This window comes from Lethenteron reissneri, chromosome 50, assembly GCF_015708825.2.
Source record: "Lethenteron reissneri isolate LAM-NWPU_2019-01 chromosome 50, ASM1570882v1, whole genome shotgun sequence".
NCBI classification, from domain to species: Eukaryota; Metazoa; Chordata; class Hyperoartia; order Petromyzontiformes; family Petromyzontidae; genus Lethenteron; species Lethenteron reissneri.
The window spans coordinates 9,343,459-9,370,602 of NC_083828.1; the positions used below are offsets into that span (position 1 = coordinate 9,343,459).

General features: G+C 45.7%; 1 protein-coding gene across 1 annotated transcript in view; it reads right to left on the minus strand.

The window, feature by feature from the left end:
• Positions 1–27,144, minus strand: part of LOC133355212 (dual specificity mitogen-activated protein kinase kinase 1-like) — a 54,633-nt gene extending 27,489 nt beyond the window's left edge. Inside the window, exons 1-3 of the mRNA XM_061572575.1 lie at positions 26,902–27,144; positions 4,048–4,258; positions 313–459 (exon numbers count right to left, since the gene is read on the minus strand). Coding sequence (XP_061428559.1) covers positions 313–459; positions 4,048–4,258; positions 26,902–26,987 — 444 coding nt within the window. The 5' untranslated portion in view covers positions 26,988–27,144. The remainder of the gene's footprint in view (positions 1–312; positions 460–4,047; positions 4,259–26,901) is intronic.

Below are 27,144 nucleotides of genomic sequence, written 5' to 3' on the forward strand. Positions count from 1 at the left end.
AATTAAATATGCATTTTTTTTTTCCTAAAAAGTGGAAAATTTTGGAAAAAAAATTTCACGAAAATAAATTGTCACGCACAACGAGTATGTGTGCAAAATGTCAGCTCGATTGGATCATGGGAAGTGGGTTAAAAAACGACCGAAAGATTTGCACGGTCGTAAGCAAGCAAGCAAGCACGCAAGTGAACTTAATATAAAGGATTTAAAAAGGGGAACACGAGGCCACGTAAACAATCACCGCGCTCGCACGGAGGTAGCGCTCGCAAGCACTCTCGCCGATGTGCGCGCGCCAGGGGCGCACCCATAGCTCACCATGTGCTCCATGCAGATGCTGATCTCCCCGTCGCTGTAGAAGGCCCCGTAGAAGCCCACGATGTACGGGGAGTTGCACTCGTGCAGCACCTGCAGCTCGCGGATTATCTGGTTTCGGATCGCCGGCTTGATCTCCAAGTGGATGAGCTGCGGGGGGGCAGGGCCGCATCGCAGACGGAAGGCCGTCGGACGAAGAATTAACAACGTGGCCTGGAACAAAAAAGATTATATCGAGCGAACACCACATCTTCTGCTCCGGAGGAGAAGAAAACACCAAACAAACATACGGTGTCGCCTTTATAGTACATAAGAAATGAGCGAATAAAGTCATCAACTTTACCCCAGTATCAGAACGAATAGCACTACTACAATTAGCAGGCAACAAAGTCAATGTGAACATTCTACAGGTTTATGCTCCAACAGCAGACAAACAAGATCATGAAATTGAATCGTTCTATGAGCAACTAACCAACACGCTGAAGCCGCTGAAGAAACAAGACATCACTATAATCCCCGGCGACTTCAACGCCGAGGTTGGCCACGGTCGAATGCAGAACATTGTCGGAGAACACGGACTAGGAACAAGGAATCGACGAGGCGACAGACTGGTTCAATTCTGCCAAGAAGAACGTTTCAGTATTGCTAACACGTGGTTCCAATTACCACCTCGACGACTGTACACGTGGACCTCGCCGCAAGACTCCGACAACAACATCGTCAGGAACCAAATCGATTATATCCTAATTAACATCAGGTTCAAGTCCAGTGTGATTACAGCAAAAACCTACCCTGGAGCCGATATATCGTCAGATCATAACCCAGTAACAGCTACAATAAGACTAAAATTGCGATCAATACAATGTACAAAGACGAGACGAGCAGACCTGGAGAAACTGAAGAACAGCGCCGATAAAAGACAAGTACAGCAACATCTCAACGATAGCATCCGCTCAATAACAACAGAAACAGCAGATGTTCAGGAGTACTGGCGCTCGTTCAAACAATGCATCACAGAAACAACAGAAGTCATGCTGGGACACCAGTCACCGAAAAAGAAACAACGATTGATGACACAATATATTTTCGATCTAATGAGCAAACGAAGAATGTACAAAAATAACAACTTGGAGAAGTACAAACAAATGCAACAGAAGATCAGAGAAGCAATCCGACCGGCAAAAGAAAAGTGGATGGAAGAACAATGCGCCGAGATTGAAGAACTAATTAAAAAACATGACAATTTTACTATGCACAAGAAGCTCAAAGAAGCTGGTAACATCTACAGACCAGCCCCAACAGCTACCTTGTATGCGGACAACAACCAACCAATCCTAAATAAACAAGAAAAAATGGACACCTGGACAAACTATATACACAAGCTCTTTGGCGCCGCGAGAACACCTGCAGAAAAAGACCTTCAGAAGTCGAAAGACGCTCTACACATTTTAACATCAGAAGTAGAACATGCAATCAAAACAGCTAAGTCAGGCAAAGCGTGCGGCCCCGACACAATCCATGTAGAATTGCTCAAACTATTAGACAGCAACAACATACGACAACTGACTAATTGGTACAATCAAATATACAATGGCAATAAAATTCCATCCGACTGGCTACAATCCATCTTTGTGGCCATACCAAAGAAAGCAACAAGCTGGAAATGCGAAGACTACAGACTGATAAGCTTGATGAGCCACGTGCTGAAAGTCTTCCTGAAGGTGATCCAACAGCGCATACGCTCCACATGCGAAGATGCATAGAATAACACACATTTTGGCTTCTGCAAAGGACTAGGCACAAGAGAAGCAATTTTCCTTCTACAGATACTACTACAGCGATGCTACAAACATCAGAAAGAAGTGTACATCTGCTTCATAGATTACGAGAAAGCCTTTGACTCAGTAGACCACGACCGACTAGCAGGTCTATTAAAACAACTGGGACTATATAAAAACGACATCAACTTCATCATTGCTCTTTATTGGAAGCAAACAGCCCAACTCCGATATGACAACGAATTGACAGACCCAACACCAATACAAAAAGGTGTACGACAAGGCTGCCCACTGTCACCGAGTCTTTTCAACATCTACTCGGAGCAGATTTTTGATCGAACACTAACAGATAAAAACATTGGTATTAAAGTCAATGGACAATACATCAACAACATCAGGTATGCCGACGACACTGCACTGCTGGCCGATTCGGAACAAGACTTACAACAAATCTTGGACGAGGTTGCCGCAGAGAGTCAAATATGGGCAGCGAAAAATTGGAACAAGTACACCGATTTAAATACCTTGGTGTAATCATTGACGATCAGTTGAACCATGAAGTCGAAATTAAGAGCAGAATTGAACAAGCAAGGCAAGCATTTATTAAATGGAAAACACCCCTTGCAGACCGCAACTTGAGTACATCACTGAAACTGTGCACACTGAAATGCTACATCTGGTCAATTTTGCTGTACGGAGTAGAGACGTGGACACTGACAACAGCAACAAAAAGGCTCGAAGCTTTCGAACTGTGGCATTATCGAAGGATGCTGAAAATCCCATGGACAGCCAAAACCACCAATACACAAGTTGTGCAAGATATGGGCACTGACAGGCAACTGCTGAAGACCATCATTAGCAGGAAGTGTTACTACCTAGGCCACATTGCCCGAAACGACCACAATTACCAGCTATTAAAGCAAATCCTGGAAGGAAAAATCGAAGGGAAAAAACGACCAGGACGGCCATAAACGACATGGCTCAGTAACATCAAAACATGGCTACAATTAACAACAGCACAAACTCGACACGCCGTGCTAGGCCGGGACCAATATCATCGTGAAGTCGCACATGCCGTTAGGCAGCACTAAAGAAGAAGAGCCAATCGGTGAAGGTGATAGGTGCAGCCCCGCAATTGGCTTACTCACGTCACTGCTGGCAGAAGGGTTTCCTCTCACAGAGGAAAGCTCTCGAGAGGCTATTTTTGCCTACTTGTGCATGCCGGGTCTCAGATCCTGGACAGGGAGTGGGCCCACTCTTTAACCCCACCACAAGCCACCTGGCGATCAACTCACCTGTGCTGTACCCATTTTAGAGGACAGAGGCGGATGCGATTTTAGTTTCAACTGCGATGCCGGCAGATTGAACCAGCGACCTCTATTGCCAGTCCAGTACGCTAACCATTACACACCAAGGCAGCATCACATTCCTTTTTCCTCTTATAATATCTGTTTTATCATGGATAAGGAGTCGCACAGAAGGGAGGGTAAATTCATGATATTATTCCACATTTACATCAAGTGACAGCGATGATCTCCCAAAATACTAAATTCATCTTTTTATCTGCATGTTTTCAAGTATTATATATTTACGGATAAGTGTCATGGTGTCAGGGGTAGTGTCAGTGTCAGTGCTAGTGCCAGTGCTACTGTCAGGATGCATGCCAGTGTCAGTGCTCGTGTCAGCGTGAATGTCAAGGCTCATGTCAGTGTGAGTGTTACAGCCAGTGTCAGGGCTAGTGCAAGTGTCAGGGCTACCGATGAATCCATGCATCATTTACATACATAGCGTGTGTGGCGAGCATGGGCAGTGGTGGTGGTGGGTACGGGCGGTGAGTGAAAGCGAGTGGGGCAAGAGGGGGGGGGGAGGCAATTGAGAAGGAGTAAAAGCATGACAGGATGAGCAAGTAACGAGGTGGTGAGCGCGAGAAGGCGGGGGGTTGGTGCGTGAGCGGCCTCACCTTGCGAGCCATGATGAGCGCCGAGGGCTTGTGCAGGACCTTCGTGACGACGCCGCCATTGCCGGCGCCGAGCTCGCTCAGCTTCTCAAAGTCGTCGTCCTTGAGCTCGCCCACCTTTTGCTTCTGCGTGAGGAACGCCTCCAGCCGCTTCTTCTGCTGCTCGTCAAGATCCAGCTCCTCCAGCTTTTTCTGCAGCTCCTCCAGGTTGGCCCTGTGAAGGAGCGATTCGACGACTTAATCATCACCATCATTTTAATTCACTCGGTGTTTCCGCCTGCAGACAGGTCCGATGGACAATTCTCTCTTCAATGTCGCTCCACCTCCCACTGCTCTCCTCGCCTGTCCGTACACACCCGTCCGCTGGCATCATCGGTTTTTTTTCTCCCTTCCTCACAGACTCTTTCCTCGATGACTGCCTCCAGCAAGCCGTAGCCTCTCACCGCTACTTGCCCAATCCAGACGTCCATCACTTAATATTAATATTCACACGACGTTTCACAAAGTGGGGTAACAATCTCGAGACGCCGTGTGGCAGGGGACGGACGCCCCGACAGCAGCTGTGCCCTGCGTGGCACAAGGTGAATGCAGCAACTGTCAGCAAGTGAGCATTCATCTTTTGGTTCTTTCGGTAAAGTCACGTAGAATGGAAATAATAAAATAATAAAAATAAAACATTATAAAATAATTCTCATGACGTTTCGGCCACAACGCAAGCAGCCGACTTATTTTATTATGTTTTATTTTTATTATTTTATTATTTCCATTCTACGTGACTTTACCGAAAGAACCAAGAAGATGAATCCCTGCATTCACGAAAGCTTTAAATCGAAAAGTGAGCATTCGTTCAATACGTAGGCTTTCGCGACCAAACTTATTCAAACTTAAGGTTGTTGGGTTAGATCGCGTAAGCATAAATGTGTCGTAACCCTCCACCACCCGATACAGCCGGTAAGGTTCGTCACGTAAACAAAACGTGCAAATTATCTTCTTGGTTCTTTCGGTAAAGTCACGTAGAAGGGAAGTAATAAAATAATAAAAATAAAACATAATAAAATAATTCTCACGACGTTTCGGCCACAACGCAAGCAGCCGTCCTCAGGTGAAGACCAGGTCTGTTGGGGAGACAGCGTCTGAATGACGCTGTCTCCCCGACTCTCATGCAGACGCTGTCTCCCCGACAGACCTGGTCTTCACCTGAGGACGGCTGTTTGCGTTGTGGCCGAAACGTCGTGAGAATTTTTTTTATTATGTTTTATTTTTATTATTTTATTACTTCCCTTCTACGTGACTTTACCGAAAGAACCAAGAAGATGAATCCCTGCAGTCACGAAAGCTTTAAATCGAAATTTAACGTGCCAATTAGTTTACTACTTCAGCCGACCGCTGTGTTCGAGAGTAAATCCACAACATTTACAATTTAAGAACAATGTTTCGCTGGTAATTACATCCAGCATCATCGGGCGATTTGCCAAAACAGTGAAACAATCCACCTGAAGCCGGTGGGCTGAAGCAGTAACTAATTGGCACGTTTAATTTACTTCACAAACCTTACTGGCTGTGTCGGGTGGCGAAGGGTTCGGACACAAATCTAGATTTGAAGTTTTCGTGACTGCAGGGATCCATACTCTTTGGTTCTTTCGGTAAAGTCACGTAGCTATAAAATTTAAGAAATTAAATAAAATCACGATGTTTCGGGCGCAACACAAGCGTCCGTCATCAGGTGGGACAACCACAGCAAGAAACAATTGCTGAAGCTTGTATTGCGCCCGAAACGTCGTGATTTAATTGATTTATTTTATACCTACGTGACTTTACCGAAAGAACCAAAGAGTATGGTTGGGACACATTTATATTTATGCGATCCAACCCAAAAACATTTAATATGAAGTGATCATTAGTCTGCCAGGAGGGGATGCTGTTTATAAATGGTGATGATAATAATAATGTTCTTAACTTACCCAGGAATCTACAAAGGTGTCAGTTTTGTTGCCAGATAGAAGGGTAAAAAAACAATTATCATATTTTTACTGGCAAATGAGGTTCCCATAGTGTAGATGCTTGTCCCAAGCTCTCATACTCTGATGGTGCATTGTCTTTGAGTTGTGCGCCTTTTGGCGTCATCTGGTCCAACCCATGTGAGACTAGGCTCTAAGGAAAGCTGTCTCGGGTATGGACCAATCAACTTCAAGGACAGTGCATACATTATCAGAGTTATGTTCTTTTGTTTGTATTATGACTGCAGGTATTGCGGTCTATGCAAACATGACAAGGTGTCAGTTTTGTTGCCAGATAGAAGGGCAAAAAAAACCAATTATCTTACCCAGGAATAATTACACTTGAGTCTCAAGACCTGTGGCTCAGGAGGATCCTGCATTGGGAAAATTTGGCCAATTCCGTGAAAGTGAAGTTTGGCTTCAGGAGAGAGGAGATACCAGAGAAGCTGGGGAAACCCTACCAAGCACATGAGGAGGTGAAGTGGACATCTCCACACAGAGAGATTCACAAATCCATTATTGGTATGTCATCTCCTGGCTATTTTGCAGCAAAAGCTTACGACACCTGGTTATTTGTGATGCGGTCGCCCATCCATCCAAGTACTAACCGGGTTCAACAATGACGAGATGGGGCACGTGGCAGTATTATTTTCATCATAAAACATACATTGCCTGATTCATGAGTCATGAATCCAATGTTACCTGAGCCGTGGTGAATTAGAACACCGCTCGCACACACGCGGACGCTGTTCCGCATTTCCCACAAAACCAGCCGTGACACGCCATGCGATTTCGTTTATATTTTTCTTCCGCCTCGCCGCAGATTCATTCTCAACGCAAAAAAACATTATCGTCGATCGGATCCCAGTCAAATGTCGATGACACGGGCGTGCGTGCTTGCCGCGGTTTGTGTTTCCGGTGAGCTGGCAACGGGGAGGGGATAAAAACCACGGGGTGGGTGTTTGGGACCGGTCTGGTGAGCACGCTGCACTACCAACCTGACCACGCGAGTTCGATTCCACGCCAGAGGTGATATCTGAACCGTTTATAAGTAAACTAGCTTTACTACCTGGCTTCGCCCGGGACTTGGATTCACCACGCTCGGCCGCCTTTGTCCCCCCAGTGACGATGTTCACACACCACGAGTTACTCGTATGAGGCTGAGTCGACCTAGGAGGCCCAGGACCGGTTCAAATAATCGTCACCGGTGGTGGCCGTGAGCGGGAATCGAACTCGGGTCGCCGGTTTCGTAGCGCGCGTCCATAGGTAGACATACACGCGCTTGCTGCAGACACACACAACTTTCAGGGTGCGTACGGCAGTAAACGACTCAAATAATAAAGCAGCAATGCTGCGCGAAGAACGCCTTAGACCTGCAACACATTTGTATGGCACTTTACTCGCGGAGGGTTGGGGGGGGGGGGGGATGCGTGACATCAGCAGGCACACTGCGTGACGCTTCCGCATGCGGGTGACATGACAGAGATGTGACGTCACAGCTCACTTGCCGTGCAAAATATATCCATTATTGCGCCCCCCCCCCCCCCCCCCAAATACAAAGGTGTATTTTTATCATTTTTGCATGGTGTACAATCTGGAAAGTACCCACATGCCAAATTTCCAGTTTGTTGCATGTCGGGTAGTATACTAAACATTTTGAACAGATACACATATTCACAAATTTCCCTTCTATATATATATCACTTGTGACCAGCCTGGTGAGGCTCTGGTTAAACAACTCCTACGGCCGACAAGGCGTGTTGAGGTCTTTGTACAGCGGTGGATTGACAAAGAGCTGTAAATGATTATTTGTTGTTTGCGATTGGTTCATGCGATCCATGCAGCCACGGGAGGTGTGACAACGCACCCCGATGTAAAATAATTATTTGAACCTCAAACCTGAATCGTGACAATCAGTCCAATAATTACAGGCCTACATATCATCAGCAGCCATGGTCAATCCACTGCTGGATGAAGGCCTCACCAAGCCTTTGCCATTCCCCTGCGATGCAATGATGCAACAATCCTGCTGCACAGGAGCTGATGTCAACGATTGTTTTTTTTGTTTGTGCCCCCAAATTTTGTTCTAATTCGGTGTGATGCAGAGCGGCAAAGTGTTCGTTTGAAAATCTTTGCAGGAAGCAACACGTACTGCCAAAGTGTTAGAAAATGGCCGCAGAAGTTGGTAACGCAGAACTACTTCGGAGATCCTCTCAAGTGACCCTCTTTTTGTTCACACAACTGGGGTGTTTCACTTTCCATTGTGGTTTTTGTTGGTCCAGTCTTTCCCAAGCATCAATTCCCTTCTGTTCCAACCTAGTAATTTTGGCATCTTGTTACCCGTGCCCAAGGAGACATAGAATTTAGCCCGGTTCCAACCATGCAACCATAACACAGGATACCCACCCCATGACAGATGACAACAGTATCCCCACCACAATGACACACTATCCAACATTCTAACTCGACCACAGACCTTTACAATCACAAACCCACACCCATCTCAATCAATCTCTGCTCAATGGGGAGGTCAATTCCTCTCTGATGCTAGGCACCCTTGACTGGATCTCGCTTCCCTTTGCCATCAGTGCTGAAGAGCCCATGTGCAAATCCAGGCTCAAAATCATCCTCTTTTCCGCTGTGCTTATGACCGTCTCCTTTTCCTTATGCAGTAAACAAGCCTCCTCTTTCTCCAGGATGCCCATTCAGAAGCCACTGGAGCTACGCACTTTTAAATCTCGATTGGAAACTCATTTATCGAGAACCGATTTTTTGCTTTTAGTTTATTTGCCCTTCCCACGCACCACCGATTAGCACGGTTGGCAATGTACGGTGCAAAAGAAGTTCAACATATATATATGCTCTCTACAGCATCTTGAGAAATGGTTGCATTTTGTAGCTGTAAAAATCCAAGTTGTACTGGACTGTATTCAGCAGAGGACAGTCAAACAAGGATTTGTCATCCCCACGGAGGGAAGTTTCGTTTCCAATTCAAGAAAAAAAGTCAAAGTTAGCAATTCATTACTGCACTGAGAGCATAAACTCGCTACGTGTGACAAACCCGGTTTAATCATCCTGTGACGTTCACCCAGATTCGAACCCTAGTGGTGCCGGTTGATTGCCCTGACCATGAACCAACCAGGTCCTCCTCCATGTTTTATTGCGTTTCAAATATATAGATATCAAAAAAGTATTATGCAAAGCCATGGCGATTGCTCCAAAGATCAGGCTGACAAATCCACGGCGAGTCGAAAAAGAAGCCTCACCGACAGCCGCCGATCGCGCCCGCGACACTGCCGGGGAGCGCAAGTTGGAGCGCGTCAAGGTCACACGCGCCTTTGGCTCCCACTCGCACACGTCGCTCGCTCCACAATGCGTTCCGTCTGCGTGCAACGGGCCTTTCGCAGAAACCGCACTCGGCGAGGAACGACCATTTCCCAGAGGCGACAGCTGACGGCGATCGTCGCGGTGGTTTCAACTTGACCCAAAAAAAACTTTTTTGGCAACGGAAAAAAATCTCTTTCAATTAAATGGCACGAATTGTGGTTGCAAAGGGCAATGATTAACTTTTTCTCTCAGAGTAAAACAAAAATCCTTTGAGCCCACTGCGCATTTCAGAAATCTCTGCCTTTCAGCTTTTAAAAAGATGTGCGATTTGCTATTGAAAAAGCTCACACTGGTTAAAAAGACCATCACAGCACCTCAATCAGAAATATACAATGCCCAATTATGATCAATTATAGGGCATTGCAATGCCCGATCCACAAATACGAAGGAAGCATTGCAGCGATACGCTCCGCTACTCCTTACACGGTTATCTGGCTTGACCACCTCAATGTGAAAATGTAGTTGCTCTGCATCTACATCAGCAGCCGTACGAAAGAAAAATAATCGGAAATCTGTATTGGACCCGTGAGCCTGAGCAGAACAACGAGTGCATAAGGGATAGACTGGGGTGGTTAGGGTGGGGTAATTTGACACCGACAGAAAAAAGCCGACTGGTGGTGGTTTAGAGCTGTCGAATTATGAACCCTTGGCCTCTGTTGACGAAGGGTCCTCCACGAGAAGGAGAGGTATGGAGAGATGGAGAGCCCTCCCTCAAAGGGGTATTTGGTCCTAATCTCCTACTCTTCCACGCTGACCAGACGTCTTAGAAGGAGTGGGAGTACCCACACTTTACCCCACCACATACAACCCGCCAATCGACACATTTTTGTGCACCCAATATACTGCTGGGTGAACAGAGGAGGGGGGTTTTAAGAAACTTCTGTATCAGGAGAAGAGAGATAAGGGTGTGTATGGAGGGAAGTAGACTGCTTGCAAAGTAGACCGCTGCAAAGTATTATCTGTGTTTTGATTTAGTGTGCTGATCTTAAAGGTGCATTGAAAAATTTGATACTCCGACTGATGCTCCTGATGTTGTGGAGTGACTCATGCAGCCAGCTATGGCTGCAGGGTTTGGTGGTAAATGTTGTTTATGTCGTTTATTGTGAAAATTCGGTCACAGTTCCTATGATCACTGTTACATTGCTTTTATGGCTTTATTTTGGTGATTTCGAAAAGTTTTTTGGTTTGGCCATGTTTGTTTGTTGTAGTACGGAGTTAGCCTGATGGCCATAATCTAAGTTGTCTTGTGGTTGTTGTTGTTTGACTTGCATCCCACTGGGATTTTTGCACACAGCGTTGGTGTACGGTGCTTTTTTTCTGGAATTTTTGTTGTTTCTGTTTGCACTTAGTCAGTCACTTTAAGATGTTTTCTTGTTCATGTTTTTCTTTTTTTGTTTGTTGCGGTTGCACCCGATTCAAAAGCCGAATGGCTCACAGGGCTATACCTAATAAATGAACTTGAACTTGAGATGAGAGAGGACCTTGAAAATGGCAAGTGCGATTTATAACTTGATCCAGGCTTGGATTGGGAGCCAGTGGTGCGACTGGAGTATGGGAGTTATGTGGTCTTTGTTCATGGCTACTTGCTGAGAATTCCGGCAGTGGCACTTTTTTACGATAAAAAAGGCCACAGTAACGCCATTGCAGTAGCACGTACTGCTGCAGCACTTGCATTGATTGACAAGAGCAACGTCCAATTCATTTACGCGACTATCTCATTATGCCCGTCGTTGCCAAGTGAGCCATGTATGCAGCCTGGGTGCCTTGGTACCACCGGCTCATCAATATGGGCTCGGCGCAACTCTTCATGCCGCAGAGCCGACAGCCGCGGGAGACTGCGCCAAATACTTGGCAGCGATGGAATCTCCCTCCCTGACGCAGAATGCCATCACTGGCACCTTGCAGGATTGGCAGGGCCCACATGCACACCATCATCCCTGTTGTATTTTAATTCATAACTCACTGTGTCCTGCAGCGCGTCTCTTTGTCCGACTGCCGGGCAGTGGCGGCGCAGGCCTGCAATTCAGCACCGTGGAGGCCACGGTTGGTGGCTCACACAAACGTAGAAAACCTCTCTTCCCATGGGCATCAAGGTGCAATACCTGAGCTCATCAAGAGATGGTGGTATAGGAAGCATAGACTAATCACCATACGTCCCATCTGTATGAGATAAAGTGTTGCCCCCTCGCACGTGCGGGTTGCCACCCACGTGTAATAATAAGAATGCAATAACTTATATAATGTATGTCCACACATTATTTGGGTGAAAACATCTTGATATAAATGCCCAATGCAGGACCCTTCTGAAAAATATTCCTCGGATCTCGGTGTGGCTTCCTGGGTAAATAAATAACTATTATGATGACAACGACCCGTCTAACTGAAAAATAGCACACAAAGAAGTATGGAGAGGTGCGCATTTGGAATTACGGCGATCCACGTGTTCCGCTGTCTATAAATTACATTGAGAAAAAAAATGAGCACGTGGATCCGAGAGAAGAGGCGAGTCAGATACGATTGTATTGACCATGATGAAAAGTGGCCTTGGGCAGGGATGATGGCCAGTGGTTGAGAAGACAATGAAGGAGGGTCAGCGAAAAGGAGAGGAAAGCGCCCGAGGGGATGTCCACCGTGGAGATCAAGGCATAAAAGCAACTTGAATGCAAAGTGGCCTGTTAATCCCGGGACCACAAAAGACGGCGGAGCAGCTTGAGTAGACCCTCATCCAGCAGTGGACTGATCGTGGCGAGTGGCGTTTTGTCGTATAGAAAGAGTAGAAATTTACCACGTTAAATGCAAGTTTTGGCAAAGTCCTATTGCTCTGCACTGTTTGAATGCATGCGACCAAATGGCATTTCAAAGCAAAAGCCAAAATAACACGCCACTCAATGTTTTTTCCCAAGTGGCACCTTATATTGGCATGTAAAGGATCACAAACCCCCACCTATCTACCCCTTGTGATTGTATGAATCGTTGCAATGCAGGGTTGTGATTCAGTTGAATAATTAACGATTTTAATGAAACACTGGTGAATGGCAGCACCTCCTCGTAGGTGTTTATGTGGCCAAATTACAAACTATTATCATCTTCATCAACCGTAGTCAATCCACCGTAGGATGAAGGCCTCCGTACGCGGTGTTGTTTGGTTGGTCATGGGGTCCATTTGACTTGCAACCGCGGTTTGGTGACAAGAGGTTTAAGCACCGTCTCTGATGATACCTGTGGTGCGGAATCGAACATGGGTCGCTAGTGCACTAACCAACTGTGCCTCTGGCTCCACCCTGTACACAACGACGATAATTGTTCCTTCCACAATTCAATGCATTTATGGCGAGCAATTATCGTGCAACCCGACTGACGTTACCGATGGCCGGGAATCGAACGCAGGAAGCTAGGGCAGTGCGACAACCACTGTTGATAATTATAACGTTAAGCTTGGAACAATTTACGTCCCCTGTGATTCGATGACTTTGTTTCCATGATGCAGGTAAACGAGGATAAAAAATGTTTCCCACCACTTTTAAAATCCCAATTGTACTCTCTCTCGTACACAGTTTCACTTTATGCAGTCCTGTTCACTTCATTGGCCTAAATGAGCTATAGGCTGATAAGCAGTAGAGCGAGCGGACCACAAACGGAGAATCACAAGTTCAAATCCTGGTTGGGGGTTGATTCGGTGCCATCATCACTCTGAGGCTAATCAAATGATTTCCAGCTTGTGGCAAGTCAACAGTGGTTACCTTGATGGGTAGACAATCCCCCACCATGGGAATGTGGAATCACCATTGGCTCAGGGCTGTCAACACGATGAGCACCAGCCTCAGTGCTAATTTGACCAGCAAATCACTTTTACTCTACTCAGAGCCCATCGTTTGTATGCATCATAAATAATACATTCCCACGTGCACAATTGGTTGCATATTTTTTAAGTGTAATTTTTTTAGGTAATCGATGAATCTACGTATCATCTCATATCTAATTGCCACCGCATAAAGGCAATCCAACATTAATCTAAACCCACAGGAATTGGTGTTGGTGCTCTTGGTGGGGGGGGGGGTCACAGGATATAACTTACCCGGTCTAACTGGCCTCGACGACAGATACCAACGAGGCATGACAGAGGGCTCGAGAAAGTGGTCACGTGCGCACAAACCTGCTTGTGACTCCGGCCAGCGCCGCTGCTGTCCTCGCACCGTCGCCGGGGCAGTATTAAATAATAATTCGGTGACCTGCCCCCTTGCGGAGGTCACGGTTTATCCCGAGAGTGGAGAATACGACCACGAGCACAGATGGAGAATCTTTGGGGCCGTGGGCAGGAGACGGCCCTGCAGCTACCCACCACCATTTCCCACCATGAGGTTAAGATGACAAAAACGCGGATTTCGAATAAAGCACCAGTCTAAATGCAACCGCATCTCAAGACGATGTAACAGAAACCGTGGGGGCATTCGTTTTATAGAGAAAGTCAAAGTGATTTCTCACGTGAATGCGCATTAAGGCGGTGCTCGTGTCTTGTTTACAGCACTGTAATCAAGAGTGGCGACAATTCTACATCACTATGGCAGAGGCGAGTCTCTCCGTTTGCTCTATTCCTGAGCAACTTGGAGAGTTAATAGAGAGAGGCAGTCATAGGCAGTGAACAAAGTGATCTTTGAGACTGGACCTTATTAAGGGCGGGGAGTGGACAGCGAGGATGGCTGAGAGAAGAGAGCGAGAGGGCTACGAACCCTCTTCACACGCACTTCAAGGAAACGGCCCTTGCGCAACCGGTAAGATCCTAACCACGACTGATTGAAGAAGGCTAATTAAACGGCGGTATGCTCGCTGTGTCGGGATGAAGGTCTGGTTACAAATCCCCACGGTAGCAGCAGCGACGGCCAAATCTGGTGCACCCTCTGTCGCTACTCATATTTCACTCGGCTTTGCAGACGAATGCCGCTGCCATGGCATAACAGTTAGCACACTGGAACTGCAATCCAAAATTCGCCGGATTAGATTTCCTGGCACGACAGTTAAAATAATGGGACAGTTTAATTAAATCCCCTCCCGAGCGTTGTCTGCCCAGCAGTATAGCTAGGTACACCAACAGTTGTTGTTTTTTCTACGTGACTTTACCGAAAGACCCAAAGAATATAATAGTTAAAAGTTGATCGCAGGTCAGAGGTGGGGTAAGGCGTGGGTACTCCAATTTCTTCCAAGATATCTGGCACGTGTGGAAGAGTAGGCCTAAATAACCCTCTAGGCCAGGGGTCCCCAACTCCCGGGCCGCAGACCGGTACCGGTCCGTGGCCTGGTAGGAACCGGACCGCACAGCAGCAGGAGGTGAGAGCGGTGAGTCCGCGCGTGGCCCCCCCCCATGATTTTATTTACCACTTCCGTCCGCGCCTTTTACCCGCACTGCGCACTTGTCTCAGTCACAGTTTTGGTGAGCCCACAAGCTAACCCTAGCCAAAATGAGTAAAAAACAAACCTCACTGGAGAGCTTCTTTGAAAAGGGGCAAAGACCCAATGATGACCCCCCCACCTCCCCGGTCCGTGAAAAAATTGTCCTCCACGAAACCGGTCCCTGGTGCCAAAAAGGTTGGAGACCGCTGCTCTAGAGGGGCTCTTTAGACCTCCCTCGAGTTGCAGGCCCTTCGGCCAGCAGTGGCATCAATAAACAATCGCAGGGCTGCAGCCATACCTTGATTCGGTGATCAATGGCAAAGGCGGAAAGCACAATTGCGCAAACTCCCTTTCTCACACCCACCTCTGCGTTGCAACGAGTCCACTCGCTCCTGCATACGAGTGGATTGCATTGATATTCTTAGGTTTTTTCGGTAAAGTCACGTAGGTAAAAAATTTAAATTAATAAAAGTAAAATAAAAATAAAATTCATGACGTTTCGGAGGCAACACAAGCTTCCGTCTTCAGGTGGAACCGTCACAGCCCGACAGCTGTATCAAGTAAATGAGGGATTACAAGAGATACCACTCCGTATATATAATGGTTGAGGGGGGCAGGGCCAGGAACGGCACACTTTTTATTAATATGGTAAGGTGAGGCTTAAGACTAAGAATAGACTGCATAACAATTGACTGAGCCTTTGTTATGGAGAGGTGCGGTTTGTGACTAACGCCTAGCCTACATAACAAATGCTGCAAAAGAGACCGAGCCTCTGCCATGTAGATGGTAATAGGCTACATAACCTACGTGACTTTACCGAAAAAACCTAAGAATATGAATCCTTGCAGTCACGAAAGCTTCAAATCTAGAATGAATTGCATTGCTCCATTTCCCTGCATCGCACACTCACGGGGGGCCTGTTCCTTACTTTGGCTGCCACTCGCCGTTGTTAGTCTCAGCTCCAGTCCCATCGTCCATTCTAGCCAGGATGTGTCCTGCCCAAGCCTACTTACTTTTATTAGAAATCAATATGATGTCTCTAACTTGTGATTGTAGCACCACCACCTCCCTCCCCCCACCACTCCCAACAACCATGCTGCCAAACGATCTGAGGACTAGAGCCAGCCGGTGCAGACGCTTGTTTCAAAGTTCAACGCTGGCGTCACCAGAGTAAGCCGCAACCATCCAGGGATTATCCTCACCTCCGCCGTCGCACGTGCCCACCACCACCAGGTATCCACTCTGCCCAGTGTTGATTTGCTTTTATTTAAAACGAGAAAAACTCTGCATATGCATGGATTATGTGATGCTCCCCAACACGTGGAATTGTCCTTGGAAGTATTTAATTACGTAATCGGCAGTGCAAGCGCCGACGGGTAGAGGTCAGAGAAAAATGCGTATATGCATATTTGCAAGTATGTCCTCTCTACGTAGTTGCCTCCAAGTTTTGGGGTGACCCTATGATCAACTTGACCAGGTGTCTCGAGGGCCGTCGTTCCCAACCAAATTTGACTCGCGTACCAATGTCGAACCTCTAAACATATTTGTCGACCACCAAGCACCAAATAATGTATACAGTAGAACCTTGGATTGCGAGTAATTTGGTCTGCGAGTGTTTTGCAAGACGAGCAAATTTTTAAAATAAATATTAATTTGATAAACGAGCGAGGTCTTGCAATACGAGTAGTACGTGTATATGCTTTGTCTGCTGAGTGTCACGTGATCACAACTGATATACGAGTGCTTTGGATTACAAACACGTTTCCGGAACGAATTATGCTCGCAATCCAAGGTTTTATTGTATTTCGCAATTCAAAATACTCTTAAAAGTACTGAACAATGCACAAAAGCTATACAAAACAATTTACTAGATTTTTGTTACACATGTGCTATTTATAAAGCGTTGTGCAATGGGGTTGTGAAAAAAAATCGGTTTATGACAAAAATTGCCTGCTACTGGACTGTATTCGCAAGTTCCGCAAACCACTTTTTTTTACAATAAAACGAAAAAATGTGCATGGTGATCCATTTATAGACACCCCACTGATTTCTAATGAGCCTCTTCATTTAATTCTCAACAGGCGATTGCATATTGAGAGTGTTTAAATAGTGTGATTCATGTGTTGAGAGTGGGGAGACGGGTTAGTCGCCTTGATACGAAATGATCATTCTGAAAATGTTCTCCCAATCATTTTTTTAGGGGCATCTATAGCATTCACAGATTCTTGAAAAGTATAACGGTTTGAATCCCCTGGCCGCCCTGATTAATACTGTGGCACCATTAACCATACAAATACTATACGGTCGTCTGCTTCACATTGGACGTTTAAAATCCTGTGATATCATTAGCAAGAGTATGCCAAGGTGTGCCAGGTATCATGGTGCCAATTTTCTAAATAAAAAAAAATTCCTGCCAATTACTCAATTTGAATCTACATGACAACCATCACTACATACTGCGAATACTTGGCAGGACCTTCCTGAAAAAGGGTCATGAGACTAAGTGAGGCATTCCAGGGTGCCCAAGTGAAATAATAATTATAATAATACTGAGATTGCTCTGAGATGTGCTGAGTGGAGGTTTTGATGTGAAATGTTCTCTATAATTTCTCTCATTATTTGAGGGTATATATAAATTACGGTGATGTGAACGCAAAGAAAGTCAGATAAGAAGCAGATATCCAATCAACAACTGATACCCACGGTAGGCATTACATCTCAATGCCCCTTTGTATGCGCAAATGAAGTGATGGGGCTTAAGAGAACATAACTCCCGTCCGTTCGATATTCAACCTTTGGAATGGTGCACATCCTGCACAATGCAATCGATCAATCATCTATTTATGGACGTGAAGTCCAATCACATTAATAGCACTCCCTGGCTTCATTTCGACATGAGTGCTGCGACAAAAATGCAAGCTGTACCCATCAATTAATCGCAAGTGGAATCGTACCAAGCCAAGGTCTCCTATGGGAAAGTAAAATTAAACTCCGTGGCTCTATTCTGCTTCATTATTAACATCATCATTTTGCATCATCTCCTGACGGATCAACGCCTCTACATTTGTGCCATATTTCACAGACCTGCGATGCAGCAAACCACTTTGCATCTGTAAACGAGCCAAACGTTTGGCTCTCTCTCTCCACGACAGATATCTTTTCGGGCACGTTACCACCTTTGGCTGCCACTCAATTAGTTAGTCTCGGCCACAAGCCATCTTCCTTTCTAGCGACGTCTCTTGCCCAACACTATGTACTTTTATTAAAGGCAGAAGTTGCGTCTTTAACCAGGGCAATGCTCTCCATTCCGTGTGTCTTTCCATCTCTCAGCGTAATCCCAAGTCTGCATCACTCCAAGCTATCTTTGCACTCTCTTTGGCTCCGTCGTCTTTGTCGGTGTCAATGTTTCTTTTTGATCCAAATATTATAGCAGGTGACAGGCATTTATTAAGTGTGTGTGTGTAAAGCATAATGGTCATAAAGCATGTAATCGCTTAATTATTAAACACTCATTGTACAACGCTAAGGAAAGTGAGGGTATCCCATTGCAGTCGACACCAGACTGGTTTTTCAAACGAAACCTGGGTGAGTTCAATCGATAACATGCTCTATTATTCATGAGACAATGTACAGGTAGTCCCCGAGTTACGATGGTTCGACTTACGATATTTCGATCTTACGATGGCGATAGCGATACGACAAAATTGCTATCAACAACCTAACATCGTTCAAGTATGCAGACGACGGAAATAATCTTGGTGAGTACCAGAGGTGTGGACTCGAGTCATGTGACTTGGACTCGAGTCAGACTCGAGTCATGAATTTGATGACTTCAGACTCGACTTGGACTTGCATAACAATGACTTTGTCCCACCTCTGAGGTGTGGACTCGAGTCATGTGACTTGGACTCGAGTCAGACTCGAGTCATGAATTTGATGACTTCAGACTCGACTTGGACTTGCATAACAATGACTTTGTCCCACCTCTGGTGAGTACAGTACAATGTGATACGTTACGATACGTTCAATGCATATGTATGATACGTAGCTTTAGCGATTTCATTTTAAGGTTACCACGATATGATACGTTCAATGCATGTTAAAATTTTATAGCAGATAGGATTGTTTCCTGAAAAAACGTTCTATTAAATTGCAGTTCATATAGGTAGGCTAAGAATTTACCTTATTTTTTACTTTAAATTTTACTGTGCAATACAGTATTGTAATTCATTAATACAGTATATTGTTTATAGTACGGTACTGTAAATTGCTCTGTTTTGCTAAATTATCATCATTCTTTAAGACTCCTGGGTAGTTTGGGCCATCTTCGACTTACGATATTTTCGACTTACGATAGGGGTCGTCGTAACGCATCTCCATCGTAAGTAGAGGAGTACCTGTGCTGGCTAACAGGTAGTAGATATTACGGGGGTCGAGTTGGCACAGTGGTTTGTGCAATGTCCTGTGAACTCGACCATGCGAGTTCGATTCCTGGCCAAGGCTAACATCAAATTGCGAGTGTTAATTGAATCAGTTCTGGACCTCCCCCCATTTCACCAATTGACCCTCACACAACGGATACGGGGTGGGGAGAGTTTTTTTAAGTAGCGGAATAACAAAGTAAATACGTAATTTTAATGTTTTATAAAGGAAATCACACGATTGAAAGCATTACTCAATTCATCGACCAATTAACTGTTTCTTCACCCCAGTTACTATGGAAATCAACTCTGGTCCAGCATTTCAAGTATGCCAAACCTTTCACATTCATATGCAGACCACGTGTAAAACGAGTGGATATTGTATTCAGCGTTCCACAGCACTCACACGTATGTGTATGTTAATAGCAGTGAAGCAAACGAATCATGACAGTTTCATATAGAGTCTGACGTCTTTTGACGTATAGACGACGCACGAGTTTGAATTCAGAGGCGAATGGAAAATTAGATAAAAGCTGCAGCCCTGCAGCGACTTGCTTACCGCAGATGTCTTTCTAAGAGGAGGAATGCACCCACACTTTACCTTACATCAAGTGACCTGCTAACTTTTCTATACTGCTGGGGAGACACAACACGTGGAGACAGGGTTCAAGAAAATTGCACATTGGATCAACTGCTGCGCTGAGAAATAGAACTGGCAACTTCTGGTTCGCCCAAAGTTTAAATGAAGTGCTCATACCAATAGCATCGGACAATCCAAGATCTTCTGGATAGCATAGGTATGGAATGCCAATCAACGGATGGCTATGTACGGCGCGAAAGAAGTTGAACATACACACATGGCTGATGAAACTAAATAAGTATAACCCGTAAAAACTAAGTTTTTCACTATAAATCCTTTATATGCGTGGCAGCGAACTTAATATAAAGGATTTAAAAATATATTCGCCTGTGGAGGACGCGGGGATCGATCCCGCGACCTTTGGCATGGGAAGCGAGGGCGCTACCAACTGCGCTACTCCGCCACGGCCTGTGGAGGGGTTACGCTCTGGGCTCTTACACTCTGACGTTCAGCCAAAGCCATGAATGCGTTCTATTTGAATATATGTAAAATATATTTTTTTTGCCTAAAAAGTGTACAATTTTGGGAATTTTTTTTTCACGAACATTAATTGTCTGGCACAACGAGTCTGTGTGGAAAATGTCAGCTCGATTGGATCACGGGAAGTGGGTTAAAAAACGACCGAAAGATTTACACGGTCCTAAGCAAGCAAGCAAGCACGCGAACTTAATATAAAGGATTTAAAAACCGTTGGCATCGATGTGTTGAGACACAACAGACGTTATTCTTATATCCAGATTGCAAATCCAGTGCGCGAACCATTACACCGCAGCTGCGTTCCAGGCAATGAGATATTATATTCATTCATACAGATGATAACGTCTGCATTACTGTGCGTTCCCCCGTGTTGGGAGATTAATGCTTCCTGACGGAGAGGGCGGCGATGAACTCAGGGCTTGCATTCCATGGCATTAAAACGTGGCCACCCAACAATAGTCTGGGACACATGGGCACAAAGACAAATATCCCCCTAATAGCCTCATCAGGCTGTTGGGGCAAGTCCTGTTAGCGAGCACCGATTAAGGCCGGAACGGTTCACGAGGGGGTGGCTAGCCAACTTGACACCCAGCTGCCTTTGTCTCTCCAGTGCTGATGCTAACACACCTAGGGGAGGTCCAGTATCAGCTCAGCAATTGTCACCGATTTTGGCTGCAAGCAGGAATTGATTTCCAGTAGTTGGGTTTGTACCGCAGTTCAATAATGATTGCACCACCGCCCCCCACACATTTAAGATGTGCCAGGCGAGGTGCACTTTGAGGCCACATGAAGTGTCAAAAAGGCTCGCTGGCAGGTCACAGAACAGACCCTAGTACCATGGGTTTACTGAGATGACGAGCAGGTGCACTACTTGTGCTCGCCACGATGCTAATGTGCTATGTTTTAGTTGTTGTGAGTGTCGCTACTCCACCCTCCGTTGTTGCTGAAGGGCAACTGCCTCGAACTACCCAGTAGCATCCTTCACAAGCCTCCTCCACAGAGGCCGATCTTGACACAACTGGTACAAGTCATCGCAAGTCCAATCAGCTTCACATCCTTCTGTACGACAACAGTAAATTTCTTCTCTAGCCCGTGCTGTGCCTGTTTAGTCCCCTCTCTGTGGTCAAATGGAAGCTGCTTGGGCATGTGGTGACTGTGCATGCTGGCTACATGACCCAGTCAACACAACCTCGCCTGACCGAGGAGCTCACTGATGGGGCTGTGTCCAAATCTTTCAAGGAACTGGAGCTCCTCACACAATCAAGTCTACACTATGGGGACCTCATTTGCCAGTAAAAATATGATAATTGGTTCTTTACCCTTCTATCTGGCAACAAAACTGACACCTTTTTGCAAGGAGTCATGTTTGTATAGACCGCAATACCTGCAGTCATAATACAAACAAAAGAACATAACTCTGATAATGTGCACTGTCCTTGAAGTTGATTGGTCCACACCCGAGACAGCTTTCCTTAGAGCCTAGTCTCATATGGGTTGGACCAGATGACGCCAAAAGTGCGCCTTTTGGCGTCATCTGGTCCAACCCATATGAGACTAGGCTCTAAGGAAAGCTGTCTCGGGTGTGGACCAATCAACTTCAAGGACAGTGCACATTATCAGAGTTATGTTCTTTTGTTTGTATTATGACTGCAGGTATTGCGGTCTATGCAAACATGACTCCTTGCAAAAAGGTGTCAGTTTTGTTGCCAGATAGAAGGGTAAAGAACCAATTATCACAATCAAGTCTGTTTACATTCAGAATGGATTGTAGGGAGGCCATCAAAAATATTTCAGACCAGTGCATGTGTTCCCTTAAAGGGCTCCACGTTTTGTAAACACAAGGGAGGGCATAACTGTGGCAGAGAATGTCTGGAGCTTTGTATGGAGTGATAGGCCAGGTAGCTTTCACACAACGTTACGCAGCTGATGAAGAGATAGTGCCACTCGACTGAATCGGACAGGCACACACACACACAGCCGCATAGACACACTGATCCGCTGAGAAGTTAAAAGAAGGTAAAGGTGCAGTCTTGTAATTGCTTGGTCATGCCAGAGCTGGCAGAAGAGCTTCCTCTCAAAGGAGCTCTTGAGAGAGTACCCACAATAAACCTAACACTGGCAACCTACGGATTGACTTGTGCTGTGTACTTATTTAAACTGCTGGGACGGCAACGGCAGGGGAATATTTGAGACACTGCACCGTAGTTTCAACTGCTGCGCCAGGATAACGAATTGGTGACCTGTGTGCAAACCATCACACCGCGGTAGTATATGCATGGGAAGAGGGGGGTGGAGACAAGAACATACTGAAAAATATACTGTTTTAGAGATGTGGAGATGTTTAGAAATACAATGACGCACACACATGTACATATAATGCAATATAGTGAAACAGACTCCGGGACAGATAAACCCACATTCTGAATGACGCACACGACCTAAAAACACGAACTTATCTACACACAAGAGCCACACACAATGAGCTACACGAACAAGCATATACTGACGCACACGAAGACACACTCACAAAGCGACAGATATATAGATATACATACTAAAAATACAAATATGCCCTACAAAGAATGATGGGGAATGTTACTTTAGCAAGCACCGATTAAGACTGGTATTGCACATTTGGGAGTGATTTTGCCAACACCACACCTGGCTGCTTTCGTCTCCCATATGCTGGTGTCTGCACACTGCATCATGAGGCCGAGACGAGCTAGGTAGGGAAGGTGGAAAACCAGTTCAGATAGCCACCACATGCATCAACCACTACACCACCACTCTCCACATACATGCGTCAAGACACACACACACACACATTGTGAACCACACACACACACTGCCACCATAAATCTAACCATGTATATAACGAATAACCGTTTGCCAGACGCACCCACAGGCAAACAGTCCCACCTTAAGTAAATGCCCTTGCCATGTGTCATCCTTCCCAAAGCCACACAAGGTGTTGCTACACCGCAATGGTGACGAATGCAAAGCCATTGGAAGCCATGTGGAGTCAAACCGTATCAAAGAACAGGCATGTCGACACAAAGAGAGAAAGGCCAAATACAGCGCTGTTGAAAGTCAACGGGCAACCCTGCTTCTATGTATGTATCCATAATAGAGGTTTTTGGGTTAGATCGCGTAAATATAATTGAGTCGTTAAACCCGCCACCACCCGACACAGCCAATAAGTGAGGTTGGTCACGTAAACAAAACATGACAATTCGTTACGAGTTGAGCACAGTGGTGTGTTGAAGACTAAACCCACGACATTTACGATTCGAGTACGACGTTTCGCCAGTAACTACAACCAGCATCATCAGGCGGACAGCCTGAGTTGTGGAGAAAGTATCCTGCTTCAGTATACAGTACAGCCCGGTTGTCAATCCACTGCTAGATGAATTAAGGCTTCCCTATGCCGTGTCCATAATGAGGGCTGTTTGGCCACACTGTGTTTCACCATGCTGGTCAATACGGGTTTATCAAGTGGGTGGGGGGTGCCGGTGGAGGGGGGGGGGTTACAGCTGGTGCATCTGCCAGTCATCTAAGTCAGCCAAACCCATGGCACCTGAGTCTGTCCCGCAACCTCCCATCAGCGAGCCTTCGATAATTCACGTGGCCACTCAGTGCACCTGGCCTGGCACAGGTGGGTGTTGGTATTGGTGTCCAGGACCAGGTTCGAAAGCACTCGCCAATGTTTAGCCCTGCCTGCGAATCGAAATCGGGTAGTCGGGTCCATAGTGCAGTGTACTTGAGCAGTACATTGACTCCCACAACACCCTTGGCGTATGTGCTTGGATAAAAAAAATACAATCACAAGTGTTATCTTGCTGCCAATTAAACACACGGGGAATAATGTCGCCTTTGTTCACATTGTAAAGAGGAATATAAGATGTTATGACTCCACTGGAATAACAACAGTCCTTGTTGCTCATACTTATAAATCCAATGGTCCTTTTGTAACACGTGTAGGAAAAACAATAGCGTCCTTCATTTATCCTAAGAAAAATCAGTCCCAATGCTTCTGTTCTGAAGGATTGTTGCATGAAGATGTTTGGACAATACATTTTAACATATGCGTGTGTTTGCACATTTGAGCAATGAGTTTATCAGATCAAGTCCGGAGCCAAATGAAACTAAAGGGGAATCCGATATCAAATGCCAGAAAAGAACCCCGTTCTTGAAAATATTTAAAGGCGTGCCCTCGGGGCCAGATGCATGTACAGTATTAGAATGTTATTGTGCAAGTGTGCTCTTAACACATCCTCAATTAGTACTTGGTGTGGTGCGTAATAACGTCGCCACTAAGAAAGACAAAGGCGGCCGGGCGTGGTGCTGGCCACCCACCCCCTCGTGTGCCGTTTTGGTCTTAATAGGTGCTGCTCGCTAACAGCACTTGCCCCGATAGTCTGTTAAGGCTATACGGGAGATCTTTGTCTTTAAAGAAGCACCACAAGATAAAAAAAAATGAACCGAGGCTTTACAAAGCACACGCGGAGATCGCAAGCTTTGAATTCCATTGGCAGAAAGAGAACAACACATGGGCTAGAATGGTAAGTGAGCTTGGACAGGACACGTCATATGATCTAGAAAGTGATGATGTCCGATGGTTAAGTGCTGTAGAATGAGGCAGCCGAGGCCAATAAATTGAAAGAATAGCGCAGGGAAATTTAGTTTTCAGGTCCATACGGCGAACAGCCGTTTCAATACCGCCACATTTTTTTGTTTATTTGTTTGTGTTTCTACCCTGTGATGGGACTTTGTAGAATAAACGTTGAGATTTATAAGAGGCACGGGGTGACCAATAAAGTCTGAACTGGTCTGCAATACGAGGTGGGCACTGATAAGGGGTTGACAGGTATGGAAAGTGTCTGAGTGAGGAATCCTCCACCGTGGAGATGGAACGCTAGAGGTGCTAATATCCATCTGATAAAATGTTCACAAAGTCGCTCTGATTTTAACGGTACTTATTTGAACAAACGCACATATTGCATGTGCAAGAAATTCACGATCAATGCATACGACTTACGGATCAGATATGTGAGCGAATGCCTAAAAACAAATGCGCAAAAGAAAGATGGGGATATGCATGTTTTGGAACTACGCTAAGATGTGAAATAGAACACATTGGACGAGGGAAAAAAAATGCAAAATCGGAGCCATCACGTTGTGTCATCAGCCAGCAGTGGATAACCATGACTCGACGATGAAAGCACGAGATGCGTGCTTGTAATGCCACTAAAAGAGACCAGATGAACACGTGGATCAAGTGAACAAAGGTATCATGTTGACTGTTTAAGGAAATAAAGTGGGTTTGGGCAAGACACATGATGATGGCTAGGGGCTGGAATGACGAATGGGACGAGACTGGTGAAAGAATTGCAGCGAAATGGTGAGAGAGACCCCCACCCCAGACCCCGTAGATTCATAGTAGCAGATTAAAAGATGCAATTAAGATGTTGTTATCCATCTTCTTGGTTCTTTCGGTAAAGTCACGTAGAATGGAAATAATAAAATAATTCTCACGACGTTTCGGCCACAACGCAAGCAGCCGTCCTCAGGTGAAGAACAGGACGGCTGCTTGCGTTGTGGCCGAAACGTCGTGAGAATTATTTTATTATGTTTTATTTAAGATTATTTTATTATTTCCATTCTACGTGACTTTACCGAAAAAACCAAGAAGATGAATCCCTGCAGTGACGAAAGCTTTAAATCGAAAAATGTTGTTATCCACTCAAGTGTTTGTTCAGACGCAGAGTGGATCTGGTCCGTTCTTCCTTTAAAGCAGTGAAGACAACAGCAGAAGCGATGGGGACGACTTTAGACTGTCCACCCCCCCCCCCCCCCTCATTTACAAAGCTTCCAACTGGTGTTGTTCACGACGTGCATGCGATGTATCTGCATTCTAGATTGTTTATTTTATCCGAGAGAAGACACGTGCTACTTTAAATGCTGATCCACGCGGAAATATGTTAAAGTAACGGTCAAGGGGATGGGTTAATTCATTACGCGCGCACATATTTGAAGCCACTTGGGCGAAACGTGATATCCGAACAAGAGTTGGGGTTCCCCTACATCAAACCCGCACACACCCAGAGTGGTGAAGTATGGTCAAACGACACCCCGGGGGGTTTCATGCAGCAGTGGATTGACAATGGGGGGGGGGGGCATGCGCATTATGCACACCTTAATATATTTAGTCCGTAGTGCATAAGGATAATCGCGTTTAATTCGTGCGATCGTATTTAATTAATTTAAATGTACATTTAATCAGATGTTGCATCCGAGGCCTAACGCCGGATCAGGAGACACCGACTCTCGGATAGAATCGCTGCCGGGATGGAGGCACCAACTCCCGGCCGAGCTCGCCTGGTCGAGGACCCCCCCCCCATCACCTCGTCGTTACCTCGTCCGATCGGATTTTTTTTTTTTAAAACCTCTCGCAGCTCAACGAAGGAGCCCCACAGATCTACACGACAACCGACGTCAACGAAAAACAGCGACTAAATAAACACAAACAATACAATTGTCATGCACTCACTCGGTGGACGTGGTGGGGTTTCCCACAGGAACGCAGTCTCCGACCGTGTGGGTGATTTGCAAGGGTTCTGGCTTCTTCTTGGGCATCTTTGTGGAGTGGTCGTTTTTTTTTAAGCTTAACTTGAAGAAATGTGTAAAAAAAAATGTTTAAAGGGGAGAATTGTTGAGGTTTGGTTTTTACCGAGACCCGCAGGAGGCAACCACCACACGGACCCGCTACACAACCACTCAGCCCCGGGTTCCT